The 21,833-nt window shown below is 50.7% G+C and overlaps 1 protein-coding gene across 4 annotated transcripts in view; it reads right to left on the reverse strand.

Moving 5' to 3' along the window:
• Positions 1–888: 888 nt before the first annotated feature.
• LOC103635328 (golgin candidate 5) overlaps positions 889–21,833 on the reverse strand; it is a 43,455-nt gene continuing 22,510 nt past the window's right edge. For 2 of the 4 annotated variants that reach the window (XM_008657809.4, XM_020542353.3), the window contains 15 exons: positions 18,502–18,616; positions 18,161–18,222; positions 18,019–18,066; positions 17,301–17,585; positions 14,579–14,638; positions 14,408–14,491; positions 14,193–14,258; positions 13,970–14,068; positions 13,642–13,860; positions 3,864–3,951; positions 3,556–3,779; positions 1,946–2,005; positions 1,757–1,870; positions 1,346–1,420; positions 889–1,247 (listed from right to left, as the gene is read on the reverse strand). In XM_008657809.4, the coding sequence (XP_008656031.1) occupies positions 1,221–1,247; positions 1,346–1,420; positions 1,757–1,870; positions 1,946–2,005; positions 3,556–3,779; positions 3,864–3,951; positions 13,642–13,860; positions 13,970–14,068; positions 14,193–14,258; positions 14,408–14,491; positions 14,579–14,638; positions 17,301–17,585; positions 18,019–18,066; positions 18,161–18,222; positions 18,502–18,616 (1,626 nt within the window). In that variant the 3' untranslated portion in view covers positions 889–1,220. Of the gene's footprint in view, positions 1,248–1,345; positions 1,421–1,756; positions 1,871–1,945; positions 2,006–3,555; positions 3,780–3,863; positions 3,952–4,044; positions 4,258–13,641; positions 13,861–13,969; positions 14,069–14,192; positions 14,259–14,407; positions 14,492–14,578; positions 14,639–17,300; positions 17,586–18,018; positions 18,067–18,160; positions 18,223–18,501; positions 18,617–21,833 lie in introns of all 4 variants that reach the window. The other 2 variants (XR_004851967.1, XR_004851966.1) reach the window with 2 other exon arrangements.

A 21,833-nucleotide genomic window follows, 5' to 3' on the forward strand; every position in this document is an offset into this window, starting at 1 on the left:
CAACAAAATCAAAATAATCTACAATGTTAGAACGGATGGAGTAAATTTTTTGACGTGTGGGAACTGGGAGGCTGCAAGTTCGCTTGCTGAGAACTTCCGGCCGACACTCGCCACCGTGGGAAGCATACCAAAACGCTCAATGCATGCAACAACGAAACGAAGGGATCCCAGACCTAATGCAAGGGCACGATTCCTCTCCTTATCACGACAGCCGTCTCCCCGCGGCCGCCTTTGGTGGCTCGCGAGCACGCGATGGCGCACCACCTCGGCCTCCTCATCGTCGCGCTCCTCTACGCCTGCGCCTTCTCCGGCGGGCTCCTCGTCGCCGCCTCGCTGGCGCTGCTGGCCTCCCTCGCGGGCGCGCTGCTCGTGACGCTCGCGCTCGCCGCGTCCGACGCGCGCAGGCTGGCGGGCCTGGCCGCGCGCGTCGCCGGTTTGGCCGCGGCCGACCTGAGGCTGGCGCGCGCGGTCGCGGCGTACGCCGTGGTCAAGGCCGCGGTACGCGTGGCGCTCGTGGTCCGGCCCAGGATTGGCGCGCTCGCGTCGCGCCTCCGGAGCCACGGGTCGGACCGCCGGCAGTTCTACAGCGTGGCTTCGCTTTGTTCTTCTGCAGAGCTGCGCACTGAACTGCTGTAGCATGAGTGCATGAGCATGGCAAATCTTTCATTCTAATTCCAAACAGAACTTCTGTAACTTCTTTTATATCTTTGGTTACAAACTTAAGATAGGGAAGGAAACAAGAGAAAAGGGCGGGAACTCGAATGGCCTGAACAAATCGGCGATAAAAAGAACTGAACGATCGTTATTATGGAACATTGTTTGGCTATTTGCCTTCCACAGCTCCCACATGATCTCTATGAATGAAACTGAGAATAAAACATACAAAAAGGGACAAAAGGAGCTCTCGATATTATTGATTGCATTCCTCTGAGGTACACTTGCAAATGGATTCAAATTTGATACATTTCAACGGAAACAAATCACAAAGAATACACGTAAAGCTGTGAAACTACTCAACCTACTAGTATACAACAACGTATCCTCCTAAACCCAACAACTGTGTTCCGATGTATACAAACGAAAACATTCAGTGCCGTTGTATGGTGTTACAAAATTTGAAACAAAACATGCTCAAGTCACGGACCTGGTATCTTGGCCTGGCCGCGATGCACTGGACGAGAATTAGATGGTATGACAAATTCATACCAGCGCAGGCAGCGCTATACACGAGCACCCAATGACTGGAGCTGGTAGGGGATGGAACAAGGGTTTAGCGCAACAGCACTAAGAGCCTTGGCACTTTGCAGTGGAAAGTATAAAATAAGTGCGCAAGCAAGCTTCATACCTGGCTAACAAGAAGATCCACCTGCTCTCTGTACATCTCTTTTAAGTCAACAATATCATTTCTTAGCTCCTCCAACTGCAAAACAGCATCGAGTCAAATTGAAGTAAATGCAGAATAAAAGGTATTAACACAGTAAACAAAGATTTTTTTTAAAGCGTAATGGATTAGCTCACTTCTTATTTTTCTAACTGAGCTGCAAATTGGTGTTCAAAATCCAAACTGTATGCTGTTACAGTCATTGTCCATTCTAGTTTTTACTTAAACGACGTTCAAGCCTAGCTTGGGCTAAGAATAATGTATCCCGAAAAACATGTAAAAAAATATGGGTGCGTTGTATAGCTTGTGATGAAGTCATCGACACATTCAACTACCTATTAGTGAAGCCTATAATTTGTAGAATGGGATCGGTACCTCTTCATCACGTTCCCCCATGAGTTCTAGAGCTTGAAAGTGCCTTTGTTTCAGAGCTTCCAATTCAGCCCTTAAGCCAGGCACAGCAGTGGCTTCAGTCCGTAACTTTTCACACTGCATAGAAGTTCAATTCAGTTTGCATACATATAGATAAAGATAAAGATGTAAAACTCTGTTATCAGGACTTACTTGTTCTGTCAGTTTTACCAACTCCTCTGCTAGTGAATTCCGAATAGATTCCAATGAGGCCTGAAACTCACCAGCATTGTTTCCAAAAAGGCGGCTCAGATCAGATCAGAGTAACAAATGATAAATGAAAATGAAATAATGAATTTTGAGTGACTGCTGTCTTAATGAATATTATAACAGAAGTATGAAAGGAATAACAGAACTTGAAAGGTTGCCAGCAGCCCAGCACATATAACTTCAATATTGTAGGAACATTTCTTTATCAAAATATGATCCAAGACCAGCAAAAGGAACAATTTCCAGTTCTGCACATGAAATATGAGTGTGATGCATGAATCTGAAGGTACTTAGGATTTTCAAACCACCGCAGGATGGGACAGGTTGGCAGCAGATACCATTTACTGTCAAGGGCCAATAACTTTCCTACAATAAGGTGTGGCTGTTTGCTAGAAGTTAGCGAGGAAAACACTGGGAAAAGAAACTAGACCAATAAGGAGGAACTAGGTAGCTTTTATATCAAGAAAATTGGCACCCAATTTGCCTCGACGAGTACTTAAACGTGGGTGGTCTAGGCATACAACCACACCAACAAACAACTGAGCATGCTTGGCTGCGAGCAACTCCAGCAGGGCCCCTACTTGGGCCCACAGCTAAATATGGGTGCCCAAATAAAAAATCATGCTCCAGCGGGCCCTCAAATTTGGGTGGGCATCCAGATGCTCCCTGTGGCCCTCATTCCTGGGGTCTCAGCTTCAGGCCCCCCATCCTGCTGTTACATCTGTTTTCTGCCCCATGCTCCCACGGAAACGCGAGGCGCCCGCTCGTCCTCAATCCATCCTCCTCCCTCAACGGCCTCCTCGACTATCCCTCGCCACGTGCCGGCGACCCGACCGTCTGCCTCCACTGTGCGGGCGCAGCCCCAGCCCTCCGCCACGTGTCCCGCCACATGGGCCACCATCCGCCCCCTCCACCACGTGGGCAGGCACGCTGCCCCACCTCATGGGCACACAGGAGAGACCCTGGCCATCCATCCTGCTCATGGTGCCCTGCTCGTGGCGTCCATGCCCTGCGCATGCGGCCAGGCCGACGGGATCTGCCCAGCGTTGACCAGAACGTAGAGCAAGGAAGAAGAGAGAATGATGAGCAGGTCCCATTTGTTATTGTCTATCTGAATGATTTTGAGGGCCCGAATTGGGGTGCGGCTGATGGAGTAGAAGTAAAAAATGTGGGCCAACAAAAGTAGGGGCCCTGATTTGGGTGCCCCTTCTGGAGATGCTCTTAGCCAGGAACGCAGAGAGAGGTAGAGAGAACAGTTTTGGACAAAACAATGTTACCAAATCATGATTGGCAATTTGAAAGTTACAAAATTAATTCAAAAAGCTGTGTGCAAGACATGTTTATGGGCATGAATGAACTCAGTTACAGGAAAAATCGTCAATAAATTTGCAAACTTGCAATTACTCCAGCTCACAGCTCTAATTATCAGCTACTGCACATTTCTAAAAGTTCCACGATTACTTACCAGAACGAAAAAGGTGATAAAACTTTAGGATACTAAATAAAGAACTAAACAGTTTGAGGGGAAATATCAGAAGGATGCATATACATACCAAGCGTGACATGTAAGAAGCCAGCTCTCCATCTTTTTGACGAAGTGCTGATTCAAAAGCACTTGGAGTCATGGTCTTCAGATAATACGACATATTACTTTCTGAAGACATTCGCCTCTCTAATGAAGCATTGTCAGATAAATCCAACGATGCTTGAAGAAAATGGCTTTCTTCTAGACTATTTATACTGCCAGAACTAGACAGCTTTCTGAGAGGGGCATTTCCTTCAAAGAGCAAAATAAGAAACAGTTAAAGAGAAGTTGGGTCTAACGTGCCTAAATTAATTGGTATAAAAATAAAAGGCGCACTTGTTTGATCGGGAAGTGGAGCTTTAGGCGCTTCACGGGAAGATGTTTTCTCAATTTCTGCCCTGGCAGCCTTTTCCCTTTCAAGGTCCTGAAAGTGCAATTCATGAAAGAAACACATACATTCTAAGTATGTTTATTCATGTACAAAGAAGCAAATTAAACTGATCTGATCATTTATTACCATTTCAGTAGCAACCATATGATCATGGCACAAAAACAGATTTCTTGACTAAGAAAAAACAATGGCCCTAATAAAATGCCTATGGCATAACCTTCAAGTAATGGATGTTCTTGGGCTTCTAGTTACTGAGGCTGATGAAGGACTGTTGCAACCTCTTTCATCTAGACCCCTACATCATAGAATATCCTTGTATGCTGATGATGTGGTCCTTTTCTTGCACCCAAGAGAAAGTGATATTCAGTTTGTGCTCAATATTTTGAAGCTGTTTGGAGAGGCATCAGGTCTGAATACTTTTTCTCTCGAACGCGCAAGAGGCATGTGCATCATTTCATTAAGAAGAGTAGGAAGAAGATCCATAAAGGATCAATACAGGGAGACAGAAAAAAGGCCCCATTACGGCGGCCGAAAACAAAGAAACAAAAAGACACCCATGGGGTACCAGGAACTACTCTAATCTAAAGACCTGGAATTGGGGCTGTTAGGAGGTCTAGGCTTTTTGCCCCCTTCCTAACACCCACAGATCCCTCTCCTCCTCGGTCCTTTTGATGGCTACGCTAAGACTGGGAGAAAGTGATGGAATAAGTCTTGAGCATCTAGAGGACAACAGTCGCTTTTGACTGTCCTCTGTAGTCCTTTAGCATCTAGAGGACAGCTTGACTGTCCTCTAGTCTCTTTAGCATCTAGAGGACAACAGTCGCTTTTTGACTGTCCTCTGTAGTCGCTTTAGCATCTAGAGGACAACAGTCACTTTTGACTGTCCTCTGTAGTCTCTTTAGCATCTAGAGGACAATTCTGTTGTGTAGTGTGTGTGAGAAGGTGTGGTAGTGCAGCCTCTAGGGCTATAAATATGGGTCTCCAACCCTTAGAAGGGTATGACATTGTGTAGTGTTTGAGGAAATAAACAGAAAATTGCCCAACTCATAGTGTCATCCTCTTGATGAGAGTTAGAGTCCCTCTACTTACAATTGGTATCAGAGCCAAACTATCCTGCAGCCTAAACATCTCGTGCTCATCTCCTTCCCGCGCCTCTCCCCACACTCAGTCGGCAGCAAGAGCTCCAACTGTTCCTTCCTCCCCTGCTCAGACGAGCAGCCTTTCGTCTGAGACAGCCTCTTCCACACGCAGCGACCCCTCACTAGCCCACCATGTCCCTACGCTCGGCCACTTCGAGTGCGCGGCGCCAGCAGGAGGCCGAGGTCGCCGCGGCACAAGAACGCGAGCGAGCAGCAGCAGCGGCTGCAGCGACAGCGGCGAGGGCAACACGGTTGGAGGCGGCGGAACTGGCAGCGGCGAGAGCGGAAGTAGAAGCAGCGGAGGCGGCGGATGCTGCACGTGCGGCGGCAACAGAGCTCGAGGTTCTGCGCGGCAGTAGAGCTGGCAGCTCTGCTTTTGTTGACGACAACACCGACGAAGAGCTCAGGCTGGCGAGGGAAGCAGCGCGAGAGCAGGCGGCACAGTGGGCAGCCGCGCATCCCCATGGGGGCGCGCGTGGCGGCAGCCCGGATAGGCGTCGACGCGCTGACGGCGCTCCAGGCGGGGGCGCACGCAGCGGCAGCCCAGACGGGCGTAGACGCGGCGGCGGTGCTCCCGGCGGCAGCGATCGAGTCGACGGAGATCGCGGCCTCTACAGGCGGCGCGGTTCTCCCTCCCCGGATCGGTACCATGGTCGCCGCATGGCCCAGGCCATTGTCAGGGACATCGGTCCCGGCGGTGGGTGGCCTACCCTCACCAAGACCAACTACGTCGAGTGGGCCGCGGTGATGAGGGTACGGCTCCAGGTTCGCCACATGTGGGAAGCAGTTCGTTACGACGACGTCGACTACCACGAGAATCGGCGGGCGCTGGATGCCCTCATTGCTGCAGTCCCGCCCGAGATGCATTTTTCGCTTTCCCAGAAGCGGACTGCCAAGGAGGCCTGGGACGCCATCGCAGCGACCCGCATCGGCAGCGATCGTGCCCGCAAGACCACACTGCAGGCACTTCGCAAGGAGTGGGAGAACCTGGCCTTCAAGCCAGGTGAGGATGTTGATGACTTTGCTCTCCGCCTCAACACTCTGTTGCAGAAGATGGTGCAGTTCGGCGACGACACCTACGATGAGGAGAGAGTTGTTGAGAAGCTCTTCCGTTGCATCCCCGAGAAGTACATGCAGATTGCTCGCTCAATCGAGTCTCTGCTAGACCTCTCCACGATGACGATCGAAGAGGCGATTGGTCGCCTCAAGGTGGTCGACGGCGACGAACCACAGGCTCTCTCTGGGCCTATCACTATCGGCGGGAAGCTACATCTCACTCGGGAGCAGTGGGAGGCCTGCCAGGGTGACAAGAAGAAGGGGGAGTCCTCCTCGACACGAGGCCGCAAACGCGGCAAGCCGCGCAAGGCGCGTGGAGGCGCCCAGGCCGGGGCGCGAGGACATGCTGAGGGTGGTGCACGTGGAGGTGCCCAAGGCGGCGCCGTCGGCAACAAGAAGCCGGCACGAGACGACGGCTGTCACAACTGCGGCAAGCTTGGCCACTGGGCCAGGGATTGTCGGCAGCCACGACGTGGCCAGGCCAACGTCGCACAGGCGGAGGCGGAGGAGGAGGCCCTGCTCCTGGCACATGCAAGCATCGAGCCATCTCCAGCGGCACCGGCCGCAGCGGCACTCCTCCACCTTGATGAGTCGAAAGCACGCGCTTTCCTCGGCGACGGCTCCAACAAGGACATGATCGAAGGATGGTGCCTCACATGACCGGCCGACGGGAGTTCTTCACCGAGCTTGACTCTAGCGTCCGAGGCTCCGTCAAGTTTGGGGACGCCTCCGACGTAGAGATCAAGGGCGCCGGCTCAGTCGTCTTCACCGCCGCGTCTGGTGAGCACAGGCTGCTCACCAGAGTCTACTACATCCCCGCGTTGAGGAACTCTATCATCAGCTTGGGACAGCTGGATGAGAACGGTTCGCGAGTGGAGGTCGAGCACGGAGTCATGAGGATTTGGGATCCCTCTCGTCGCCTTCTTGCCAAGGTACGGAGGAGTCCAAATCGGCTATACATCCTCAATGTGAAGGTGGCACAACCTTGCTGTCTTGCTGCTCGTCGAGACGACGAGGCATGGCAGTGGCACGAGCGCTTCGGGCACCTTAACTTCGACGCCCTGAAGCGGCTCAGTGCCAAGGAGATGGTACGAGGCCTGCCATGCCTTGACCATGTGGAGCAATTCTGCGATGTCTGCGTGTTGACAAAGCAGAGACGGCTCCCCTTTCACCAGCAGTCGAGCTTCCGAGCCAAGGAGAGGCTTGAGCTCGTGCATGGGGACTTGTGTGGCCCGGTGACACCAGCCACACCGGGAGGACGACGCTACTTCTTGCTGCTCGTCGACGATCTCTCCCGCTACATGTGGGTGATGATCCTTGGCAGCAAGGGAGAGGCCGCGAACGCCATCAGGCGTGTGCAGGTCGCTGCGGAGGTGGAGTGCGGCCGCAAGCTGCGCGTGCTGCGCACCGACAACGGCGGCGAATTCACGGCGGCTGAGTTCGCGTCGTACTGCGCGGATGAGGGCGTTCAGCGCCACTACTCTGCGCCGTACAACCCGCAGCAGAACGACGTCGTCGAGCGGCGCAACCAGACGGTTGTGGGGATGGCTCGGGCTCTCCTCAAGCAGAGAGGAATGCCAGCTATCTTCTGGGGAGAGGCGGTGGTGACAGCGGTTTACATCCTCAACCGCTCGCCCACCAAGGCTCTCAACGGGATGACACCGTACGAGGCTTGGCATGGGCGCAAGCCGGCGGTCTCTCACCTACGGGTCTTCGGCTGCCTCGCGTTCACCAAGGAGCTTGGTCACATCAGCAAGCTCGACGATAGGAGCACCCCGGGGGTGTTCATTGGCTACACGGAGGGCTCGAAGGCCTACCGCATCCTTGACCCCAAAACACAGCGTGTGCGCACGGCGCGCGACGTAGTGTTCGACGAAGGGCGAGGATGGGCGTGGGACAAGGCGGTGGACGACGGCACGACTCCGACGTACGACTTCACCATCGAGTTTGTCCACTTTGAGGGAGCTGGGGGAGTAGGCAACTCTTCTCCGAGCAGGTCTACCCCAGCCCCCAAGTCTCCACCGACTCCAGCGCCAAACTCTCCAGCTCCTGCTACAACGAGCTCTTCACCACCACGCACTCCAGCCACGACTCCGGCTACAGCGAGCTCTTCGCCACCACGTACTCCAGCACCGACGGTACCCTCTCCGACACCAGCTCGTGTTGAGCACGACCCAGTGGAGCTCGTGACCCCTCTGTCCCGCGACGAGGAGCGCGTCGACGCGTGCTACGACGGCGAGCCGTTGCGGTATCGAAGGGTGGAGGGCCTTCTCATCGACCCGTCGGTGCCAGGCCCTGCATCTCGCATTCTGGCAGGAGAGTTGCATCTTGCATGCGACGATGGTGAGCCTCGGTCTTTCGCGGAGGCCGAGAAACATGCGGCTTGGCGTGCCGCGATGCAGTCGGAGATGGACGCGGTTGAGACGAACCGCACCTGGGAGCTCGCTGATCTCCCTCATGGTCATCGCGCGATCACCCTTAAATGGGTGTTCAAACTGAAGAGAGATGAAGCCGGCGCCATCGTCAAGCACAAGGCTCGCTTGGTGGCACGCGGTTTCCTACAGCAGGAGGGGATCGACTTCGACGATGCTTTCGCCCCCGTGGCACGGATGGAATCCGTGCGACTCTTCCTTGTGCTGTCAGCCCAACAGGGCTGGCACGTTCATCACATGGACGTCAAGTCGGCGTTTCTTAACGGCGACTTAAAGGAGGAGGTCTACGTACACCAGCCGCCAGGTTTTGCGATCCCTGGCAAGGAGGGCAAGGTGTTGCGCCTGCGCAAGGCTCTCTATGGCCTGCGACAGGCACCGAGGGCGTGGAATGCCAAGCTGGATTCCACGCTCAAAGGAATGGGTTTCACGCCAAGCCCGCACGAGGCGGCCATCTATCGGCGGGGCAATGGAGGAAGTGCCCTGCTGGTGGGTGTCTACGTCGACGACTTGGTGATCACCGGCGCTAAGGATGCAGAGGTGGCAACGTTCAAGGAAGAGATGAAGGCCACCTTCCAAATGAGTGACCTGGGGCATCTCTCCTTCTACCTGGGGATTGAGGTGCACCAGGGAGACTCCGGGATCACACTTCGCCAGACCGCCTACGCCAAGCGCATTGTTGAGCTGGCTGGGCTCACCGACTGCAACCCAGCTCTCACTCCGATGGAGGAGAGGCTGAAGCTGAGTCGCGACAGCACGACGGAGGTGGATGCTACACAGTACCGGCGTCTTGTGGGGAGCCTTCGCTATCTCGTCCACACACGGCCTGACTTGGCATACTCCGTCGGCTACGTTAGTCGGTTTCTGCAGCGACCGACGACGGAGCATGAGCAGGCTGTGAAGAGGATCATCCGCTATGTTGCGGGGACTCTCGACCACGGTCTCTACTACCCGAGGTGCCCTGGGGAGGCACGCCTTGTCGGGTACAGCGACAGCGACCACGCCGGCGACATCGACACCAGCAAGAGCACAAGCGGGATCCTCTTCTTCCTCGGCAAGTGCCTCATTAGCTGGCAGTCGGTCAAGCAGCAGGTGGTGGCCATGTCCAGCTGCGAGGCCGAGTACATAGCGGCGTCCACTGCTTCGACTCAGGCGCTCTGGCTGGCTCGACTGCTCGGTGATCTCCTCGGGAGAGACACTGGAGCGGTGGAACTCAGGGTGGACAGCCAGTCCGCTCTGGCATTGGCCAAGAACCCCGTGTTTCATGAACGGAGCAAGCACATCCGGCTGAGATACCACTTCATCCGAGACTGCTTGGCAGAAGGGAGCATCAAGGCGCGTTACATCAACACCAAGGATCAGCTTGCAGACCTGCTCACCAAGCCCCTTGGGAAGATCAAGTTTGTTGAGCTTTGCTCCAGGTCCGGGATGGCCCAACTTTCACACAAGACGACGCCCAAGACTTAGGGGGAGAATGATGAAATAAGTCTAGAGCATCTAGAGGACAACAGTCGCTTTTGACTGTCCTCTGTAGTCCTTTAGCATCTAGAGGACAGCTTGACTGTCCTCTATAGTCTCTTTAGCATCTAGAGGACAACAGTCGCTTTTTGACTGTCCTATGTAGTCGCTTTAGCATCTAGAGGACAACAGTCGCTTTTGACTGTCCTCTGTAGTCTCTTTAGCATCTAGAGGACAATCCTGTTGTGTAGTGTGTGTGAGAAGGTGTGGTAGTGCAGCCTCTAGGGCTATAAATATGGGTCTCCAACCCTTAGAAGGGTATGGCATTGTGTAGTGTTTGAGGAAATAAACAGAAAAATTGCCCCAACTCATAGTGTCATCCTCTTGATGAGAGTTAGAGTCCCTCTACTTACAGAAAGACCATCAAAAACACAATATTTCGGTGGTTCCACAGGATCCAGAGGCCGATACTAATAAGCGAGTTAAGCCCTTTTCTGGCTACTCCTTGCAGCTGATCACTACTTCTTTTCCACCATAGCATGGTATTCTCTTCTTGTACTTGAGGAGTGAAGTCCTGGAGGTTAACCCCAGTAGCCTGAACTAGTAGCTTCTTGCAAACACACATCCCACAAGGAGATGGTCAATGGTTTCTGGACCTGGTCACATAGAAGATACTGATCTGGGTGATCCAGCCCTCTCCTTTGAAGCCTATCAGATGTCCAACATCTCTGAAGCGCGGCAAGCCATAAGAAAAAATTGCATTTGGGGGGGGGGACCAAGAATGCCAAATCCTGTCGTAGTGCTCAAAGTATGTTGATCCAATGAAGAGAGTTTCATAGGCTACTTTAGCAGAATATTTTCCATTATGAGCATCTGAAGATGTGTTTGTCCTCCCTTTAAGGATTTAAGTTTACTGTGAGAATTGCATCCTAAAGATCAAGAAAATCAGCAAGGACTTCCACAATGCGAGCTCCTTTGATGTCATTCAGGCATTCAGCCAACTTCTATTTGCTAGAGTTGTATGGGCAGTTCTACTGTTTTGAATTCGTCTTGGCACAGCTGCCAACAATCTAGGAGCAAGGTCCTTCACATTCCTTCCATGTATCCATCTATCTTCCCAGAAAAGTGTCGAACATCCATTACCAATTTCTGTGTGAATGGCAACATCCAGAAAAGTAGTGTGTATCCTATTTGGTGTGGGGAAAATGAGATGGCAATTCTACAAGAGCAACTTCCATGTGACATTTTCTCTTTTCCCTGTAAATACCTTGGCCTGGCTCTATCCCTAAGAAGACTTTCTAGAAATCAAGTGCAGCCCATCATTGATAAATTTGCTGACCAATTGCTTGGATGGAAAGCGGATTTGATGACACGGGTTGGGAGAAAAGTTCAAGTCCAATTTGTGATGACAGGAATGGCGATCTATCTTGCCATGGCTGCCATGGCTATTGCCTATTGGTCTACCTCCAGGCTCCAGGAGCACTAAAGGCCATTGATAAGATTAGGAAAGGCTTTCTTTGGCATGGAAGAAAAAATGTCAAGGGAGGACATTGTTTAGTGGCTTGGTGCAGAGTCTGTAGACCTCTTGAGCTTGGAGGATTAGGTATCTCTAGCCTCAAAGAGCTTGGATGGGCATTGAGAATGAGATGGCTGTGGTTGGCCAAAACTGAGCCTACAAGACCTTGGACCTTTTTACCTATTCGGTTATAAAAAAAGGTTAATTTCTTCTCTACTGCTATGTACACTGAAATTGGAAATGGTTCTTCAACCTTATTTTGGCATGACCGCTGGTCGCATGGAAGGAAAATAGAGGACTTTGCTCCTAGATTAATTGCAGCTGTTCCAAGGAAATTTAAAAACAGCATAACTGTTCAAAATGCTCTCATAGACAGAAAGTGGCTGACTGGTATCAAAGGGACATTGACAGTAGGGGTACTGGCTGATTTTCTTGATGTATGGGATGCCCTACTGACAATCAATCTACAGCCACGGAGGGAGGACATGCATATCTTCAGATTTGCTTCTAATGGAAAATACTCTGCTAAAGCAGCATATGACGGTCTCTTCATTGGATCAACTCAATCTGAGCATTGGGAGAGGAAATGGCAGACTTGGTCGTCTCCCAAATGCAAGTTTTTTCTTTGGCCGGCAGATTTGCGGAGGTGCGGGACAGAAGATAGGTTGTCCAAACATGGGCTCAGTCACCCGGATAGGTGCCCACTTTGTGATCAAGAGCCTGATACTATTGATCATCTTCTTGTGGGATGTGTCTTTGCTAGGACTTTCTGATTCAGGCTGTTGGGACAGGTTAATCTTCAGGGGCTTGCACCTCAAATGGGAGAAGAGAACACCATGCAATGGTGGAAAAGATGTAGTGAGCAGCTGCAAGGAATTGCCAGGAAGGGCCTTAACAGTCTAATTACCTTAGGCCTCTGGATACTATGGAACCACAGAGATGAGTGTCTTTGGCAGCCTTACCCCGAGTGTGGAAGCAGCTTTCAGATGAGCTGTGCAAGAATGTGATATTTGGAAGTTAGCTGGAGCCAAGAATCTGGCTCTCCTTACAGTTCCTATTCCAGAAATTCAGTAGATGGTTTTTTAGTTAAGTGTATTATGGACCCCTTCCCGCTTTTTGTGTTTTTGGCCACCGTGAGGGGGCTCTTTTCTTGTTCTGGTCCTTTTTGGACCTTTGTTCTCTTTCTTGTTAATATAATGATGCGCATGGCTCCTGCGCGTTCGAGAAAAAAACCTTCAGGGATTTTTTTTGAACAATCGCAGGAGAGTTGCGTGTCATTTCATTGAGAAGAAAAAATACAAAGAGGGGCAGGACAAGACTTGCCAGCCCCAAGTACAGACCGCGGCTAAGAACAGCGCGCCACACACAAGGTAGAGAACGACCACTAGCTTCACCGAATTACGGTGGAGACCCCGAGGGGAGCTGACACAGCAGGTCTTGGAGGGCTGAAGACCCAGCCAAGCACCAAGTGCGCCCTTCCTCGACCACTTGCTAACACCACATTTTGAACACAAGGCCTAGAACCCTCAAAGACACAAGAATTATGAACTACGAAGTATCCAAAACTGCCAGGCCACTAGAATGATTAGGGAATTGAGTCCTTTCCACATGACCTTTCCAACACTCTTGATGCTTTGGCTCTACCAGTTTGACAAATGTGTGCAGTCCGGCAGAGGGCAATGGGGAGCAGACCAAACTTGCTGAGGATTGAAGTCTAGACTTCACGGGCGAAAACACAAGCGATGAGAATATGTTGAATGGTCTCGTAGAACCTTCAAGGTTGAAGTTCAATGTTTGTTTTATATGACATAAAAAAGGCAGGCTGAGTGCCTTCCATAGGAGAGGAGTTTGGGGAAGGGGCAATACAAGGCAAGCCACCCCCCAGTTGCGGAAAGGCTGCTTCAAACCCACGACCTGGTGACTCAATGAGACAGCTCTCACAATTGCACTAGGACTTTCCTTCTTGTTTTATATGACATAAATTAACCATTTTACTAAGTCATAAATTCTAGACACATTAGCAAAATTGGCAGGAAAATGTCACTTTCATACAGTCCTACAACCAATAAAATACATAGCTGATACAAGTAGTTTCTGAAATTATAGGCTATAGCAGCTAACCTACCTTCTCAAGCAGGTCCCTGTGTTCTGCTGCTTCTTGCAGCTCCTCCTTGTGCCTAGCTCTAAGCTCCTTCATCTCTTCTTCAAACTGTTTAGCTCGCCCTTCTTGTATTGCTGCCTCCTCTTTGATTGCTAGGTACTCCTGTCTACTTTCAGATGCTCTCTGCCTCTCCTTTTCAAGAGATCGGCTCAGCTGTGTCTGCTCTGTTCTAAGAATTGTAATCTGCATAACCCAATAGTCACCCCAAAAATTACTTGACTTAAATCTGAAAGCAAGGTCTTAACACTAATACTACCATATTTTTTGTTTTGCTAGAAATTGATGCACAAACCTGGGTCTCAAGGACAGTTATCCGGGATAAACTTTGTGACAATCTCTCATTTACAGATCGCTCCTTTTCTTCTGAAGAAGCAGCTTTAGCTTCTGCTTCCTGCATATTCAAGCAAAACAACAGATTATACATGATGCATTAAGAAAAATAACAGAAACTTATAGTTCAAGTTTTATTCAATGCTTCTATGCAGCTACAGTTAAAAACGTGTTTTTTAACAAACCTGAAGGCGAGAGTTTAAGGTTCTCTCCACACCAGCCCAAGCATCTTCCCTTCGAGCAGTTGTCTCCTGCAAATATTAACATGCAATTGATAAATTGAAAAAAGCAATACACGCCCAATATGGAAATAAAAAAGAAATGTGATGCATAGACCAAGAATAAACAACGAAAGAAACATGAAACATATTCACAAAAAAGCAAAATACAGGGACAATACCTGCATGGCTTCAATTTGTCTTAGAAGCGGTCTGGTAGACTCAGGAACTTGCGTTACCAGTTCATTATAACGAAGTTCACTGGCCTGAAGCATTAAATATGAACAAAATGAGAAATGCTCCGTACCCGTTTTACTGCTTGGCACCAGCTAACAAAGAAGTGCCTTGCTTACTTGATACCGCTTTTGAAGATCATCATAGTCCCCTTTTAGTCTTTTTTCCCTGAAAGCAGCCTGAAATACAAAGAAACAGTTAGCCAATGGAACTGTTAGCTTTGCCCAGGAACCGCTCAAACACACACACCAACGCTCTTGGCAAGAGGTAGAAGAAGCACGACAGGAACCACTCAAAACACACGGCAACTCTCTTGGCAAGAGGTAGAAGAAGCAAAACAGACTGTTTTCTAGCGACAAACGCCGCAGCAACGAACTTGCACGTATCTTGGTATTAAATTCACTGGACTTGGCAAAAAAAACATGGAGAATAGGACTACTTATAGACAAGGGCATGCCACACATCCCGCCTCCATACCGGCCTTCACACCATGTGCTGGCGGAGGCAGCAGGGGGCAGCCGGGGCAAGCGCACCCCCTACACGCCGCTGGTCCAAGGTACCCCACATAATAAAATAGTTAGAAGGCTTTATGACTGATTACAAAATAGAGTTTCAGATGAGTGGTTCAGTGACTTGATATGCTATACCGAGTGAAAGATGTTTAGAAGCCTTGATGACTGTATGATTATCGAACGTTCTTAAGCCATGAGTAAACGTAGAATGCCTACTACTCGCATTACTACTTATGGCTAGCAAATAGAAACTTAGTGGTATGTTACATAATATTTTATTGCTACTCATGTGCTACATATATACTGTTTTTTGTTACACTAGCACCTCCTTAATTTTAATCATGCGTCCGCCACTATCACCATGATCCACACTTCCACAAGACTTGTGCAGCAACACCATGAGCAACTTGCTCATCAGGCCAACGTGGCTCCACCATGCGAATCGGCACCATGCACACACTACTAGAACAACCAGGATTTTATCATAACAACCGACTTGAACATAAGTCTAGGACGTACATGACTGGAACCTGATCCAAACTGCTGCAGCTCGCCTGCATGGTTGCATGCACGTGAACTCACGCCACACGATCGCGCCAACGCCCACGCACATACCCAAACTTGACCCGCGCGGATGGAACCATGAGTCCATGACACCCCCACACCCAACCTATAGGAGTGTCAGCTCGATGTCGATGTGGGCAAGGAAGGCCATTTCCTTCTTCTCGCGGCAGTCCTTGGTCTTGTGGCCGCGCTCGCCACATTCGCAGCATCGTCCTCGGTAGCGGCTCCCGCCACACTTAATCCTCAAGCTCATGTTGCTACTGTGGCTGTTGTTCCAGCCACCACGCCTCTCGCCACTGACATGCTCCTTCACCACCGTGTGACAGCTGTTTGCCGTAGCGGTGAAGCCGATAGTCCTCCCATTGCTCCTCAGTGAGCAGCAGGCACCCGACGCCGTCTGCAGCCGACTCGACGATGTCGCTGCATCGCTCCTCCACCACGCGCAGCCGCCCAACAAGCTCCTTGAGCGACATTTTCTTCAGGTCACCGAACATCTCGATGGAGCACGCAATCTGGCTGTACTTCAGCAGCACAACATGGAAACATGCAACATCTTCTTGATAACGTACTCCTCCATCTTCTCCCCAAATCCATGCAGTTTCGTGGCACGAGAGTCTAATACATGGCAAAGTTGTTGATCGCCTCGCCGCCCTTGAATGCACGAGCTCGAACTGATTGAGGAGGTACTGCGCCTTGGCCTCCTGCATGCATGCATCGTCCATCCTCAAGGACTTCACCACCACCCATGCCTCATTTGCTCTCTTCTTTGTAGCAAGCCCAAACTTCATCGGCACCGCGCACAGGATGACGGCTAGCACCCATCGATCCGTGTCGTGCTCAACTTTGTCGGCCTCCACAACATCCCAGAGCTCCTTCCCTCCATGTTGGCCTGCACCTCGAGCGCACACTCATGGTAGTTTGTCTTTGTCAACTTCGGGATCTCTGATGTGTCGCTGATGATGCGCTCCACCACGACCGTACATGGTGCACCATCGCCGGAGCTACCGGGCTTGAATCACCGACCTTCTTCGACATCAACATCTTCAGCTCGCTCTCCTATACCTAACCTAGGCTTTGATACCACTTGTTGTTTGCCCAGGAACCACTCAAACACACGCTGACACGCATACCAACGCTCTTGGAAAGAGGTAGAAGAAGCACAACAGACACTGTTTTTGGCGATGAACTCACCTGTATCTTGGCTATTTAATTCACTGGACTTGGCAAAAAAAACATGGACTATAGGGCTACTTATATACAAGGACATGCCACGGAGCTCGGCCATGCCGGCCTTCGCACCATGATCCGCAGGACTCGCACAGCAACACCATGAGCCACATGCTCATCCGGATAACAAAACTTTCACCATGAAGATCGGCGTCATGCACACCAGACACCACAACAACAACCTGGACTCTATCCTACAAACAATACAAACAGAACTCGAGGACGCACACGACTTGAACCTGATCCAAAACTACCGCGGTTAGTCTGCATGCACGTGCACTCACGCCACGCCACTGCGCCGACACCCACACACATACCTGAACTTGACCTGCACGCATGGACAACACCCATTGCGTGATTTAATCCTGACAGGAACTGAATGGACGGCTACAAAGGTAGATGACCAAATAGTTTGTTGGTATTAAGGCATATAGCTAAATGGCATAGATTCTAGTCACGTCAGCAAATAAAGTACTCCTGTTTACTTCTATTATTGACAGATAGAGAGAAGGTGTGGATACAGATGTTCAGCATTTACCTCCTGTTCTTGCCGGGTGAGAAAATGCCTCAACTCCTCGATTGTCTTAATCAGCATATTTTCTTTTTCACCAGCTTCTCCTAAAAGATTCTCCAGTTCAATTTTGGCTTCACTGTTGACTCTTGCTTCAGCCAATGCCTCAGCCTCTTTAGCCGCATTAAGAGCATTGGTGTAGAACTCCTTTTGAGCTGCAAGTTCAGTCTGATTTCTTTCTATTGTTTCTTGAAGCAACTTCTCAGTTGCTGCTTTGTCTCTCTTGATGCTCTCAACCTTAGCCTCCTCAACCTGTTTAGTCATAAATTGTCAAGTACATACCTACCTTTGAGAGAAGAAAAAAAACAGACATAACATCTTGTTCAGGGCGCCAAACTAACTTAATTCCATCTATCTAAAGATAATAAGGGGAGAAAGCTTGTATAATTGCAATTAAGTCACAAAACTGTAAACAGACATACATGTATGCCTGTTTGATTGTAACTGCCATGAAATACAAATGAAGTAACCACAGTTTAAATGGTACCTACTGCATCAGGTCAAGAACAGCAGTAATAAAGCGAGGGAAAGCTGATTTCATATTATGGAATCCAGCAAAATATGTATTTTTCATGATCAAGAAGGTAAGTGAAGTTTTATTACATTGCATCACCAACATCAATAAGAAAAGAACGCGGTTTGGATCATACTAACTATAGCTATACCAAGTTCATGTTTTTTTTACCTGGATCTTTGAGTTCAGGCGTTGTTTTTCTTCTTCAAACTCACGAATCTAACTTCAACAGAAGAACAAAAACAGAGCACAATTGGTCATACTGAGGAAAGCACTTTATCATCTGAACATAGCGTAGAGTTCTAGTCCATGCCTGTGCTCTCAGTTTTCGTATTGTAGCTTCTTGAGCAGCTTGTTTTTTGGATAGTTCTTCACCTAATTCATTAGTAAAAACAAGTTGTTGATGTCATTAGATTGCTCACCTATTTGTGCATCTAGAGTAAAGAAGAATAAGAAGGAACATCAGCAAGATATAATGCATTATATGGTGGTACTTGTGCAGCAGTGCTTGAAGTGTTCATTAGAATTTTAACATATGGAATAATTATGTGTATTCATGACATTGCATAGGGACAGATCTTTGAATAATGAGAATCTAACATTGGCTTACAATAAAAATAGTAGACCAAGCATAATATGTAAGGTTCTACATACCTTCAGCCATGACCTGATTGATGATCTCATCCTTTTCTTTCAAAAGGGCAGCTGCATCACTTTTTTTATTCTGTTCTCTCCTTAGTGTATCACGCTCTTTGGTTAGTGCATATACCTACATACATCAAGGCACAAAAAAGGTAAAAGTTATGCCCTATGCATAAGATGATGCATAGATGAAACATGCATAAAAGAAATTAGTTGTACATTTTGACCAGGAAACAGAAAAGGAAAGGAAGACAGAGAGAAAAGGTATTGTAGTAACTCATGCTGTTCTGGCTGTGGCATTTCAATGACCTCTTCTTTTTTTCTGGCTGTGGCATTTCAATGACCTCTTTTTTTGCTTTTGAAAACATGTTAATGATCTCAAACATGCATCTTACTATTGTTTCTCCTTTTAGCATTAAACATTGTCTGAAACAAACTGAATTAGAGAATAAATGCATGAACAGTAAAAAATCCTCAACACTAGGCATAAAAAACAATGACTGGTACACTTTCTGGTGACTATAACAATACCCAAACAAACATTGTCTCAGGTATAAAGATCATCTTTAGCTCCTGATTTTCTAGAGCATTAGAAAAAGAAAATAAAACTTCAGTTTAGTATTGTACTCATCATGTATCGACCAATCTATCATTGGTGAGTGGTGTCTGGTATGTGTTGGAACTTGCTCTCCGGTGCAAGTTAATCCAACGGGGGAGTGTAGCAACGTAGACAGGGTTTTGCTCGAGATGGCAATAGCTCTGTTAATCTAGCCTCTCAAGGGCACTGTGCGGGGGTATTTATAGGTATCTGAGTGCTCAGCGTCCAGTGTTAAGGACGCATGTGCCCTCAAGCACCTAGGTTATCCCCGGAATATTCCCATAAAGCAGGGTTACAGACCGTAATTACAGGGAGACCTTTGCAAATTAGGCCCGTAATGCGCAGCGGCCACGCAGGGCCTGTTACAATGGGCCGGATCACACGTGGGCCTCCATGTTGGACGAGGTCGCAAGATGAGACGACCTCGTCACAGGTCTTCGTCCGGCGACGTGTAAGACGAAAGGTGAGTCTGCCCGTCGTCTTGCCTCCGTTGGTGCAGCGAGGTCGGCGAAGGCATCGAGCGAAGGGTGGCGTCTTCGCCTTCGCCCCAACATTTGCCCTCCGAGGGACCAGTTCGACTAAGTCATCTGGTGCCGAAGACGTCGCTAGATGGTGGAGACGCTGCCCTCGCTCGAAGTGGTTCCGCGGGGGTTTTTGACATGACCGTTGATTGACGTCGTACTGTTGGATTGCGGGTTTTCCGAAGCGCCGCGCTCTGTGTATAAAAGGGGGCGGGGGGCGGCGCGTTTTGAACTTTATCTTTCCGCGCTCCGCGAAAACCCTAACCGCCTTTTCAAACCGCTCGCTGCTCGTCTGCCCTCCTTGCTCTTGCTTCGTCGGAGATCTGGCCCGTGTGAAGCAGACCGCCCGCCGCCGCCGACGGTACGTAGCGATGCCGTCCTCTTCCTCTTCTGCTGCCGCTACACCGCCGGCCGGCGCGTCGTCCGAGGAGACACTGAGCAATGTGGCGGCGGAGGAGTTGCGCGCCGGTGACACAGTGGAGTTCGGCGTGTCGCGGATGTCCTCGGTCCGCGTGCAAGACATGCAACAGCTTGGTTATTTCGAAGGCGGAGTGGCACGTGTCCCGGGGACGGAGGAGGTCCCTGAGCCAGAGGGCGAGTTGGTTGTGTTCGAGGCTTTTTTCGCTGCTGGCCTTCGTCTGCCCGCACATCGATTTGTGGGAGAAGTCCTGCGTAGGTTCAACGTCCAGGTCCACCAGCTGACGCCAAATGCCGTGGTGGCTCTGTCGAAATATGTCTGGGCAACGACTTCGTACGGCGGGCAGCCCTCGGTTATCTCGTTGGTAAGTCGTTAGCCCGACCTTTTTTTTTACTGTTGATACGTTGCAGGATCGGGCGAGGGGCAACTTGTTGTTGTTCCGCCTGCGGTGGCGCCCGCGGTGTCTGTCGCGGTGCCTGGGGCGAAGGGTAGCGCTCTCAGCGCTGGAGGTGAGATTCCGGCGCTCACTGCCGTCAAGGACGAGGCGGGCGCTGTGTCCCGCCGGCTGAAGGAGGCGTCACAGCGGCTAAGTCAGGTAAGTTGAGCTAGACTTCGGTTTTTACCGGTTTCGTTGGGATTGTGGTCTTATGTTTGTCTTTTAGGCGGCTGACTTCGCTGACCGCGTGGCATCGGGGGCCCTGACGGCAGTTGTGTCTGCCGAAGTCGAGAGACTTCGGGCGCAGCATGCTGACGCCGTCCGAGAAAAGTCGGCCGCCGATAGCAAGTGTCGCAAGCTGGCGGAGAAGGTGGCCGCGCTGGATGGCGAGAGGACTGACCTCCGGCGCCAGCTGGCGGAGGAGAGGAGGGAGGCTAATCAGGCCCTCGCCAAGGCGCAGTCTGCGCAGGCGGAGGCCAATTTGGCGCGGGTGGAGGGTAGCCTCGCCAGCCAGCACGCCGAGGAATGGGAGGGGCGGTTCAACGCTCTGCAGGCCCGCATGGAGAGGGCCGAGGCTTCTACGCGCTCGGAAGTTGAGCGGACGCGCAAACAGCTTATGGACTCATACCACGAGCTGGGCACGCGGACCGCTGACTTAGAAGTGCCCGACCGAGAGTCGGGCCTTCGCTGCCTCGAGTGGCTGGAAGAGGAGTTGCTGGCGCTCCCGACCATTGTGGAGGGTTTTATGTCTTTTGCCTCCCTCGTCACCCGCGAAGGGGCGATGAACGCGCTGTCCCGCGAATGGTGCCGTCACTATGAGGTCTTCGACCGAGCTGATGAAGATTTTGAGCGCGAGATTTATAAGGTCGAGGACCCTGTGGTGAAGGAGTCCGCGGGGGGCCTCTTTGACCGGATGTGGGGCCCTCACGGTCGGGAGGTGGTTAGGGAGCGGTCCGACCGGGCGAGGAATCTGGTAATGTTCGTCTTTTGCTATGTGTTGTTGGATGTGGGTTATACGTGGGCTTGCTGAATCGGTGTGCTGTGTTTTAGGCGGCGCGTGCGGAGACCGTGGAGGACTTCGGATCATTGAACAGCGCGCGGCCCGAAGCCGAGGCGAACCCGGTGGCGGCCGAAGCTGAGGTCGTCCCGGCGCCGCCCCTGGAAACCGGCGAAGGCTCCCTCGCTGCCCCTGCGGCTACTGCGTCCGGCAGTGGCTCGTCGCCAACCGTTGCGCCGGGGGCTGAGGATCCCCCGAAGACGGCGACGGAGCCGGCAGCGGAGGATCTCGCGGCGGCTGGGCCTTCGCAGGTGGCTTAGTGGGTGTGGGTAGGTAGAAAATTTTGTCTATGTTGTTGAACCTTGGTTGCTGCG

This window comes from Zea mays, chromosome 8 (genome assembly GCF_902167145.1).
Source record: "Zea mays cultivar B73 chromosome 8, Zm-B73-REFERENCE-NAM-5.0, whole genome shotgun sequence".
NCBI classification, from domain to species: domain Eukaryota; kingdom Viridiplantae; phylum Streptophyta; class Magnoliopsida; order Poales; family Poaceae; genus Zea; species Zea mays.